Below are 11,800 nucleotides of genomic sequence, written 5' to 3' on the forward strand. Positions count from 1 at the left end.
CTCTGACCTGTGGGAAGGACGGTCAGGGAGGGGGCTTCCCAGCAAAGAAACACTAGCTGAGCTTGTAACCTTTTTAGGTGAGCAGGCACTCAGCTGCTGCTGCTGGCAAGATGTTCTAGCCCAGACCTGCTAGAACCGGTTGGTTTCCTGCAAATATGGGGGAGGGGAGAACTAGGGCATATGGACACACACCCATACGTTGGGCAAATGGCGTTACAGGTTCTCTGTGCTTGCTCTGTAGTGACTTTTCATACGGCGCACACTACATTATCCACGGAGGCAGGTCCCACCGCTGTTCTGGCCAGGCTGATTCTTGGGCTTAGCGCCCAGGGGCCGCCAAGAGGACAATGCTGGAAGGGATGATGAGTCTGAAGCTCCAGAAAATGAGCCTTAGCTGAGCCTGGGCAGGACCCAGTTCTAGTGGAAGTTTACTCTTGAAACTCCGGGGGTCCAAGGAGGGGCAAATCCACAGTGGAAGCTATGGCTAAGGTTGCAAAGATTACCCGCTTTGCTAAGGTGAGTATTCTTAGACTCACCCCAACCCAGAACCAGCAAGGGCCCTGCAAGATCACTCAGGCCTCATCTAATCCTGGGAGAGAATGAGGTGGAGCTGATCACAAACTGGCCCAAGGTTTCACACCAGGAAGTGATGCCCAGCCCCACTCACCTGCACCAGCAGGGTGCTTCCCACAGCCCTGGCCTGACATTGCCAGGATGTAAAGTGGCCATGGCAGAGCTGGAACCAACCTAGCAGTCATTCATCATGTGGCTACAGTAGAGGTCTCAAAAAGCATAGGTGCCCCTTCTGGAGGGTCAGTCAAGTGGGCTCTGAAACTCAGGGTAGCCAGGGGTAAATTCTTCCCCAAAGCCAAGTCTGTAGCGAATCCTGTTTCGCAGCCCGTAGGACTCTGGTGAGAGTGTAGCAGGGCTCCTCCCAGTCCACGGATACAGACTCTGACGATGCCACCTGGATTTCTGCAGGGAGCTGGCCCTGGCCCTGGCTCAGAACATACTTTGATAGCCCTGTGGTCTCAACACACCAGGGCAAGCCCCCAGAACAAAAGTCTTAGGGACAGTCCCAGGGTTCCATTCTTTCATGCATGCAACCCCCACCCCCCCACCCCCCACCCCCGCAAAATACACGCGCGCACACGCGCGCACACACACACACACACACACTCCAAGACTTCTAGAACACTAGAGCAGGGGGGAAACTCTTGGGGGGTGGCGCGGGAGGAACACTTAGAGGAATAGGAGTCTTACTCATAGGCAACAAGCAAAGCCATAACTTGAACCCAGGGCTCTGAATTGCCATGCCAGTGCTCCTAGCACAAAACTTCCAAGAAAGCCTACAGGGGTGGGAATGAAGAAATGTTGCCTATACACAGGTTCCAGTCTTAAGCTGAGGACAGAGCCTGTCAGCTTGGGTCCTGACATCAGGAGCCAGATCGGCTCAGGCCTGCAACAGCTCATAGCCAAGAGGGGAAACGAAGTAGAAAAAGCTAGTCGGGGAAGGAACTCAGGCCCTGGCTTTTCTAAACGCAGATAGCATCAGCAGCCCTTCTCCCCGAGAACCAGTAACACGTGTTTCCACACCGTCCTGACAAAGAAGCAAAAAACAGGACCCCCTTTTTAAGCCCCTAATTCCTGAGCTCAGCGACCCGGCTCCCAAGCTGGAAGTGGCGGGAGCCCATTCCAAGTTGACCCGGGGTGGGGTAGGGGGGTAGGGGGGGGGGAGGTCTTGCCTCCCACTCGGTCCTCCGGAAAGTGCCACGACCCACCGTCCTAGTCTCCGGGCCCTCGCCTGCCCGCGGGCAGACTGCGGGCGCTGCCGACCGGAGTCAACTTCCGTAGAAGCCACACGGAAGTGCTGGCGCTCCTCGGGCCGCTCGATCCGTGGGACCCGCGGGGTTAAGTCTGAGTCCCCGCCCGGCAAGGACAGAGGGCGCGGGGCCGAGGCGGTTCCGGCCGCGGGGCAGCCGACAGGGTTAGGAGAAGGGGGAAAGGCGGGATCCTCCAAGGAGCAGATTCTCAGGCGTCCGCCTGCGGTCACTGCCAAATCTCCCCCACTCCTCTCCCCTCCTCCCTCCCTCTCTCCCTGGAGGATCGCTCCGGTCCAGAGTTCCGCGGATGGGGGTAGGGCACGGCCAGCAGGAAAAGCCAAATCCTAGAGGGGCGTCCGCGCAAGTCCAAACTTCCCCATCCCACTGGCCAGCTCCGGGCAGAACCTACCCCCGCAAGCAGTGGCCCCAAGAGGGGCGTGGTGACCCGGAGTGGGGCGGGGGCATCCCGCGGAGCCCGCTAAAGGCTGCCCAAAGCTTCTCCCCCCCCCCCCCCAGGCTTCCTCCACGCCTCTCTTCCCTTCCTCCCGGCACCCCCTTAAGCAGCCCTCCGCCTTTCCTTCTCCCCCTCTTCCCTCCCCCCACCCCGTCCTCCCCTTTTCTCCTCTGCGCGTCTCCACTCCGCCCCCCTCCCGGGTCCGTCTCCTCCCTTGCTCTTTGGGCGTCCGCTCCGTCAATCACCGCCGCCGCGGGCCCCTGCCCGGCCTTCTCCGCCTCCCAGGCTCTTGGAGCGCCTCGGGCTCCTGTCTCAAGCTGCCCTACGCTTTGCGCGGAGCCCGGCGATCTGTCAGCGGAGCCAGCCGGGGGGAGCCGCCCGGCCCGCCGGGGCTCGGGTTACCAGTGACTGACAGCGTCTCCATGGCGAATAATTTGACTCCGACTATTGTCTGGCGCGGGCAGGCCCCGGGTCAGATAACCAGACCAATCAGGGCGCGGGCCGCCGCGCCTCATGCCCGCTTAGAATAATATTATTAAAAAAGCGAGAGAGCTAGACGGGAGGGAGACCTAGTGAGCAGCCAGCGAGGGAGCGACAGGCGAGCGGACGCGGAGCATGCCGAGCGGCGCCCCGGGCGGCCCCCGGGCTGGGACCAGGGCGCAGGCGAGGCGGGCAGGCGACGGGGCCGCAGCGCTGCGCGGGAGCCGCGGCCGGCGCGGGGACGTCCTGCCGTGACTCGGAGTTCGCCGAGAGCCAGCGCCGGTCCAGGGAGCCCGCCCCGCCCGCTTCTGGGCCCGGACCGCCCGGCGGGGAGGCGCCCATGCCGGACCGCGCAGCGCGGTGAGGGCGCGCGCGGGCGGGCGGGGGCGCCGCCGGCACCATGTCCATGCTGCCCACCTTCGGCTTCACGCAGGAGCAAGTGGCGTGCGTGTGCGAGGTGCTGCAGCAGGGCGGCAACATCGAGCGGCTGGGCCGCTTTCTGTGGTCGCTGCCCGCCTGCGAGCACCTTCACAAGAATGAAAGCGTGCTCAAGGCCAAGGCGGTGGTGGCCTTCCACCGCGGCAACTTCCGCGAGCTCTACAAGATCCTGGAGAGCCACCAGTTCTCGCCGCACAACCACGCCAAGCTGCAGCAGCTGTGGCTCAAGGCGCACTACATCGAGGCCGAGAAGCTGCGCGGCCGGCCCCTGGGTGCTGTGGGCAAGTACCGCGTGCGCCGCAAGTTTCCGCTGCCGCGCTCCATCTGGGACGGCGAGGAGACCAGCTACTGCTTCAAGGAAAAGAGTCGCAGCGTGTTGCGCGAGTGGTACGCGCACAACCCCTACCCCTCCCCGCGGGAGAAGCGGGAGCTGGCGGAGGCCACGGGTCTCACCACCACACAGGTCAGCAACTGGTTCAAGAACCGGCGACAGCGTGACCGGGCGGCCGAGGCCAAGGAAAGGTACGAGTAAGTAGAGCTCCCCTTGGGCTCCAGGGAGGGGGTCGCATGGCGTGGGCTCAACTCCCAGGAGAGGCCTACACCGGGCCCAAGTGAATCCTGGCCTGACCCGGGTGGCGCTGAGATCTTTTGGGAGACCCAGAGGGCAGGGATTTGTCTAAAGCGGGCAAAGCCATTGGGGAAGTTATTGACTGACGCCCAGGTCGCTTGTGGGCAAAAATGGAGCCGCAGTGAGCTTCCAGGCAAAAGCAAGACCAAACCCTGATCCTGGGTCGCCTGAGAGTCCTCCAAAGGACGGAGTGGGTTTGGCCTGTTGGGGTTGCTGATTTCGGGAGGCCTAAGCGAATTCGCTAGCGCTTCTAGCACGTCCGCACTTTCCTTGGGCCTTACTCAGTTCTAGGCCCTCTAGCCTGGGATTGGAACTTCCCTGGAATGACCTGAATGCGGAGGGGCCTGGGCAAGAATTTTCCTTGTCTGGGTATGAGTTGACAGCGAGAATCTTTTATCCCGCATAGAAAGGACAGACAGGCCAAGAGCTGGTAAGTGTCAGCGCTGGGAGAGAAGAGAAACATATGCCCCTTTTTCCGCCTTGTTGGACCCAGCAGCCCTTCTCTGGCCTGCCAGGCCCTGGACCCCTCTCTCCTTGGGTTTTACCCACCCTGGTGGGTAGGTCTAGGTCTAGGGTGAGCTGAGAGCAGCAGAAAGGCTGAGCGTGGCTTGTCCTCAGGGAAACCAAGACTTCCTGAACTAGCCTAACACTGACCTAGGCCCTTGTGGCTGCCAGCCCTGTTGCCCCTCAGAAATCCAAATCTGGACACGGGGATGGGAGAGAAACTGATTGTGGGGGCAGAGTCCAGCCTTAGGGCAACAGCAAAACAAGATACCTGGGGTTGGTGGCACCCGGTGTATGTGAGCCAGAGTTTGCATGATTAGGGTTAGGTGGGGGTACTGAACGGTGGACCCAGATCTCTGGAGGGGCAGGGGGGGCTGCTTCAGGGGGACCCTTGTCTCTGAAACCATGAGGTTAAGGTATCCACAGTTGTAAGGTATCAGCTCTGTGGGAAGTTCCCTTCCAGGAAAACGGGAAGAAAGGGCTTTGGGAAGCCGGTGAAGAAAATCTACCCAAGATTTCAAATCTTCAAATCTGGCAGGGCTGCCAGTCAAAGGAAAGGCAAGGAGGTGGGTTCTCGCTGCTAGGGTCCCCTTCCACCCAGACTGGCATGCGTCCAGACTCCGGAGGAACTTGGTTCTCAGGCCAGGCCCCAGGTGAGGGCCGCAGAGTCCCTCCTTTTCCTGTATGACAGGAAGGTCTAGGCGCCTTCGTTCTCCTGTCCCCCGTTCTCCTACGAGCTGCCCTCCAAGCCCCCAGTTTCCAGTCCCCCAGAGGAAAGTTTTCACTGTGCCACCAGGGAAAGGGGGTCCTATATCTGTAGGGCTTTGTCTCTAGCCCCAGCCAGGAGACCCCTCACCAGGCCTGCCAGTTTGGAGCTGGAGGGAAAGGACTCAGCTCCAGGGTCCTGCCCGCATTGAGGGATTTCCCTCCAGCAGAGGAAAGGAAAAGGAGAGGAGGGCCTCGGAGGTCCCCAACTTTAAGCGACTAGTATCTAGGGCAGCCGTGGGCAAACTACGGCCCGCGGGCCGGATCCAGCCCGTTTGAAATGAATAAAACTATTGAAAAAAAAGACCCCGTACCCTTTTATGTAATGATGTTTACTTTGAATTTATATTAGTTCACACAAACACTCCATCCATGCTTTTGTTCCGGCCCTCCGGTCCAGTTTAAGAGCCCATTGTGGCCCTCGAGTCAAAAAGTTTGCCCACCCCTGATCTAGGGCCTCTCACCCTCCCGACCCTACATCTACCCAGCCAACCCTGGATAGAGGAGCCAAGATGTGAAAAGCCAGACCAACTCCAGGGAGCCATGCTCCCTGGACCCGCTGCTCTGGGGGAAAAATGTCAGCAGGTCAGTGAGGGGGGCAGGGAGGAGCAACATACAGAGAGCAGGACTGATTTTCATGAGGTTGAGAGCATGTGAGGTGGGACAATAGAGATGATACCCGGAGGACAGTCGAGAGAAATCGGTGTTGAGAGATTGAGAACTGGCAGAAGGAATGAGAGCCCCAGGCCGGGCCAAAAATAAGATGGTAGAAACTGAATACCCGCAGGCAGCGCCGGGCGCTCTGGCTCCTTGGAGGACGCAGGCTCGGGCTCCAGGTGTCACCGCGCTGAGCCGCCTCTGTGTCCCCGCTGACCTGCGACCTTGCTCCTGCACTTGCAGGGAGAACAGCGAGAACTCCAACTCCAACAGCCACAACCCGCTGGCGGCGTCGCTGAATGGCAGCGGCAAGTCGGTGCTAGGCAGCTCCGAGGACGAGAAGACGCCGTCGGGGACCCCAGACCACTCGTCGTCCAGCCCCGCGCTGCTGCTCAGCCCGCCGCCGCCACCCGGGCTGCCATCCCTGCACAGCCTGGGCCACCCTCCGGGCCCCAGCGCCGTGCCCGTGCCGGTGCCCGTGCCAGGCGGAGGCGGCACGGACCCGCTGCAGCACCACCATGGCCTGCAGGACTCCATTCTCAACCCCATGTCAGCCAACCTCGTGGACCTGGGCTCCTAGGGCCCCACCTGCCTCGATGCGCTGGCCTCCGGGGACTGAGGCGGTGTCCGGTCCGGAGGGCACGCGGCGCGGCGGCCCGCTGGGGACTGAGGCCCGCGAGCGAGCGGGCAGAACCGCCGGTTGGTGTTGCGGATGGCCCTCTGGCTTGGCCTTGGTTGGGAATTTTTTCCCCCCCAACAAGTTGGTTTTGAGATGCTTTGGAGACCTGGGACCGGGTCTTGAACCAGGGAAGGGAATAAATTATACACCATTCTTATACTCTCCTACCTTCTCGCTGCTTCTCTTTGTCTGTTCTCGCTTCCCTTGCTCCTTCTTCCTCTTCCTTCCCTTTTCTTCCCTCTTCTCTCTTTCTCCCTTTCTTGCTCTCCCCTTATTTACTCTGTCTCTGTTTCCCTTTATATTTCTGGCTTGTCATTTCTCTAGGTTTCTGTTTCTCTGTCTCTCTCTGATTGTCTCTCCTCTCCCCCAGCCTCACATAGCCTGGCCCTGGGTCTGTACCCCTCCGTCTTTTCCCTCCTGCCTGGCCTTCTGACCCCCCACCGCCACCCCTGGATTTCCGGGGTTGGGGGGTGGGAGGGGGAAAAGCAAAGGAAAGACAGCCTTTGAATCCAGGCCATCTCCAGAGGCCCTCCCGGAGGGGTCATTGGGGCTGCAGGTGTCAGCTTTGCCCTAGTAACTTCAGTGAAAGAGAAAGGGCAGCGCGAGAAGGCCCCGCAGGCCCCCAGCCCTGCACTCTCCTCCTCCCCCTGGACTGTGACCACAGTGCTCCCGCCAGAGCCTGCCTCCAGAGCCTCGGACTTGCCGTCTGCCTGTTACGCCCTCATGTGAATGTTCTTCAGGAAATATTTCTGCTTTTATTTTATAATAAAATTAGAAATGATAAATATATATGGATATACACCACAAGGACCGTGAGCCCTGAGTGCAACAGTGTCTGATTTCCCTACAGGGACTGGACACTCCGGTGGGCCATTCTGGGCAGGGATGCCCCACGAGTCCCAAAGCGGAGACACCTCTCCACATGCACACCGTGTATGAGTCGAGAACTCGGAAACCTCCTCCAAAGCCCTCTGTTCCTTTTCTGGTCCTGAAAGCTCCATGAGAGCTGGGGGAGGGGCAGCCCACTCCTCCTGGGGACTCCTCTTCCCCCACAGGCCAAGCAGCGCCCTCTTTACCTCCGGGGAGGAAATGGGAGTCTGTGTGCGGAGCATGGGCACCTGTGTTGGGAAATACCAAGACTGGGGAACAAATCGGGTCATGGAGGCTTCCTGAAGGGGCGCGCTCCTTAGTGACGATCGCAGTCCCCAGAACCAGACCCGACCCGCCGGGCAGATTCACTGGCCCCAAGAGCAGTCGCTCCTCCGGCCTTGAAGCCTGAGTCTTGTGTTGTGTGGCCAGAGAGCAAAGGCCTCCAAGCTCAGGAATCGGTCGTCTTGGAGTGGAGATGAAGGGGTGGGGAGGAGAGAAGTCAGAGGAGACTCAGGGAGGCTGGCCTGGCAGGCAGGCGGCAGGCCGGCCGAGCGAGTGTTCTAAATGGAAGCAAGAGGGTGCCTGGGCTTGGCTGGCCAGCTAGGGGAGCACCTCCTAGCGTTGTGTGCCCTAGGTGCCTCTGTGGCTGTAAATTAACCTGCAGCCATCCCTCCTCTCTGGGGGATCGAGCCCCTCCCCTCCTATAAAGCGACCCGTCTAGCCGGTCCTGGCAAAGCGGGCGGGATGTCCCTCCTAGAGGAAATCGATGCTTTTTTTAGGTCGCAGTTGCTGTAAATACCAAACATGTCCCACTTTAGCCACCTGGACAACGGGAAGGGAAGGGAAGGGAAGGGAAGGGAAGGGAAGGGAAGGGGAGGGAAGGGGAGGGGAGGGGAGAGGTGGGGAGGGGAGGGAAGGGCGGATGGAATGAGGCACTTTTCCCACAGAGTGATCTTTGAGAGTGGGAACTTCTCCGGTCTTTCCTCTCTGGTAAATCAGCGCTCACTGAAAATGCTTTTATGGGGACTTTCTGAGCATCAAAGATTCCTTCCCAGTCAAGACCCTCGGAGATGCAGTCAACTGGGTGGGCTACCTTGGCGCAGAGGCTATGCCTCCGCTCTGCGCAGGACTGGAGGTCAAGGGAATGAATGCCCAGAGGACTTTAAGACCCGTCCCCCTGGTGCCGCACCAAGTACACCAAGTACCCCCACGCCCCGGCACTCCAAGAGGAATTCCAGCCCTGGCAGCTCCCTCGGCCTCTCCTGGAGGCTCTGCTTGCAGGGAACACTCAGGGCCTCAGGGGACCTGGTCTGTACTTGCGGGGCCTGGTGACCTGACTTCCGCTGACGGTTGGCATGAAGAGCCAGCTACTGCCTGAGGGCATAGAGAGGCTCCCAGGATGCGGGGAGCATGGCTGACAGACCTGGCTTACTGCTGGCAAGGGGAAGCACAGTAGCCCCTGGAGCCTGCTTCAACTCTACCTGCCCCCTGTGTTCCAGATACACAGGCCAACAGGCTGTGTGCTACTTTCACAAGGGCACAAGCATACACATGTATCGTTTGATTCACTAGCATTGAAAGCTTGTTACCTGCCAGGCACTGTGGATGGCACCAAAAACACTCACCCCCTCACACGTAGTGGCCACACAGGGACTGTCCCACGGATATGTTCACATTCACACATACACTGAGCAACACACACACAGACCCATGACCCATTTTCACAAACACACTAACATGCCATCAGGCAAAACAAACACTCACAAATGAGCCCCTCCCAAATACATACGCTCACACACACAAACACCAAGATGCATCATGCTTCTCCCAGAAGCTCACAAATTCACCCTCACAACAGTGTCCCTGCGAGCAGCCAGGCCCAGCCCAGCCACCTGCGGGACCAGGGCCTGGCCTCGCAGGGGAGCTATGGGCAGGGCTCAGCATCAAGTCTGGGAGTCCCCGGGAGAGAGACAGCTCTATCCTGAGGCAGCAGCAGGTCAGGGACCCTGCCTCGGCCGACCCCCTCTCTTACGGACTTGGTGGGATCGCGGGAGTTTGCGCGAAGCGCTCACTGGCCAGCAGGAGGCGAGGTGCCTGAGGTCCCACTTTATCCGGTAAAGCGACCTCAGGCACAGACCCGGCACCGCTTGTGGCCACTTCCCTCTTGCCTTCCCCCTTGAAAAGCTAAGCCCAAAAACATGTACGTAAACGGGGAAACTAGGCAGAAGTTCTGAAGATAAACCCAAGCAGCTACTCGCCCACGGCATGGATCTCTACAAGCCAGTCCTCCAGCGGGTAACTGGTGCTCAGATGGAGCCAGGTGACTGCAGCCGCTCCCCGTGAGAGGCCACCAAACAGGGTTCCCAGAGGCTTGTCACCCCTCCCTTTTGCCCCCCTCTCCCCGTGGCAGCACAGAAACCAGGCGTTTTTCTCCAGCAGCAGCAGCAGCAGCAGCAGCCGCGGCGGGCGGCCAACCCGCAGGGACGCAGTGGCTGGAAGCCGCGTTTCCTTCTTCTGCTCCTGTGAACGCGTCCACCTTTCATTTGTTCCCGTGTTCCATACCCACGCAGCCCTCGAAGGTGAACCTGAATGGAGAAGGTAGAACCCAGCCCTCCAGGGCAGCTGGCCGCCTCACCTGCTTGGGGGCTGGAAGCCAAGGGCTAGTGAGAGGGCAGAGGGAAGCTCAGGGCTGGCTATGCTTCCTCTTAATTACCCTCTAACCCCCCCCCCCACGACCCTCCTCGCTAGGCAGCTCTCCCCGGGCTCAGGTCAGGCTGGCCCCTGGTGTCCCTCCCCTGAAGCACACCTCCTGGGGTCCAGCTGGGCGCAGGAAGTGATGGCAGGGCGCACTTGCAAAGGTTAAAAGGGTCAGGCGCGGGCTGGATCCGGGCCGTTTGAAATGAATAAAACTATTGAAAAAAAAAAGACCGTACCCTTTATGTAATGATGTTTACTTTGAATTTATATTAGTTCACACAAACACTCCATCCATGCTTTTGTTCCGGCCCTCCAGTCCAGTTTAAGAACCCATTGTGGCCCTCGAGTCAAAACGTTTGCCCACCCCTGGGTCAGGGAGAGCTGGGAGAGACGCCGGGCTACTCCGTCCTCGGCTTCTCCTGTCCTTATAGGAAACACCATTTGGGCCCCGGGAAGAGCAAGGACCAGCCGGTCCGGGCGCCAGAGTCTGAGCGCTGGGAATTTCACCTCCCTGATCCCACCAATGGGAGAGATGAACATGTTTCTGTGTTGAATGTCAGGTGGAGAAGGACCGAGGGACTTGGGCTTGGCGACTGGGCCCTTTTGTGTGTGCGGTCCTCATCCCGATGCAACGGTTTCGATAGCATCAAACCTGCCTAGGGATGCTGGAAGGGGACTCCAACCGGTGCGACCAGTGCGCGAGGATGTGCGGGGTATGGCACCAGGGTGTGTGCGGGCAGTAGGGTGGTGGAACGCGCTGGTGTGCGTCGATGGGAAGGTCGCGCACCAGGGAGCACATGGCGAGCCGAGCGCCAGCGCCCGCCCAGGCCGGTCCTGAGCGCTGGGGCTCCAAAGCGGAGGCACCTGGGTCTGGAGGAGGACCAAGCTCTCACGCAGCCAGAACACAGCCCAGCGCGAGCTGGTGCTGATTCCCCGACCCTCTGCTGCCCGCGGGCCAGGTGAGCGAGAAAGGAGGGGGGATCCCCAGCTCGCTGCGCCACGCCCGGGCCAGAAACACCTGGAGCCCTGGTGTCAGGGTGAAGGCCTCGTGAGCTGCTTCGCAGGCGTGTTTCTTCCTGGAACTTCGCGGGTCCCTGTGCGCCTTGAACTCCCAAAAGGTTTTCTGGGTTGAGGGGTGGAATCCGAATAGAGAGGTCGAGGTTGGGTGGCCTGCAATGGGGTGAGTGTTCTATCTGTTTCCCTACAATCTCAGCAGCAAGGCTTGCTCCCCCTCCAGGTAGAGCCGGCGCCCGAAGTCCAGAGAGAGGCGCCCATAGGACCTTGCGGATGCGCCGAAGGACCGCCTCGCCAGGCTCCACCGCGTCCCTGGTTGCCCCCAAAGACTCCCTTTCTTGGAGGGACCCACAAACCTGAGGCTGGCACAGGGTGGGCATGTAGGGGCAGGCCTTCTTTAGGACGCGAGCAGCCAAGGCCCTGCCAGGGCTGAATCGGGAACTACCAGGGGCCCAGCCCTCCTTAGGTGCCAAGCGCACCCGCGCTCGCCGAGCAGCGGTACCGCGCAGGGACCCTGGTGAGCTGCTGGGAGGAATCCCTGGCGCCGCCTGCCCCTGGCGGCGGGCCGCAGCCACCGCAGTCCACAGTCCCGACCAGACACTCAGTGGACCGGGCACTCAGTGACAGGCCCGGCTCGGCCCACCTTCTGGAGATAGTAGCCCAAGCTGCTTGGGGTATCATGACACTCTGGGGTCTGAGGGCAGGGGAGCCAGGGACAGCCGGGCGGCACAACCCCATTTCTCAGGTCCTTTGACTTGGACGCCTGGGAGCCCCTATGCTTGGACGACAAA

General features: G+C 60.2%; 1 protein-coding gene across 2 annotated transcripts; it reads left to right on the forward strand.

The window, feature by feature from the left end:
* Positions 1 to 3,157: 3,157 nt before the first annotated feature.
* On the forward strand, positions 3,158 to 6,329 carry SIX2 (SIX homeobox 2; the record flags this gene model as incomplete). Of its 2 annotated transcripts, none has more annotated exons than XM_081100555.1 (2): positions 3,158 to 3,723; positions 5,993 to 6,329. In XM_081100555.1, 2 exons carry the CDS (start codon positions 3,158 to 3,160, stop codon positions 6,327 to 6,329), a joined length of 903 nt encoding a protein of 300 aa, XP_080956681.1. The 2 variants fall into 2 exon arrangements, with proteins under 2 accessions (XP_080956681.1, XP_080956682.1); XM_081100556.1 differs by having other exon boundaries at positions 3,158 to 3,717.
* Positions 6,330 to 11,800: the final 5,471 nt, after the last annotated feature.

The sequence above is a fragment of the Myotis nattereri genome (assembly GCF_964212035.1).
Source record: "Myotis nattereri genome assembly, chromosome: 10".
In the NCBI taxonomy this organism is placed as follows: domain Eukaryota; kingdom Metazoa; phylum Chordata; class Mammalia; order Chiroptera; family Vespertilionidae; genus Myotis; species Myotis nattereri.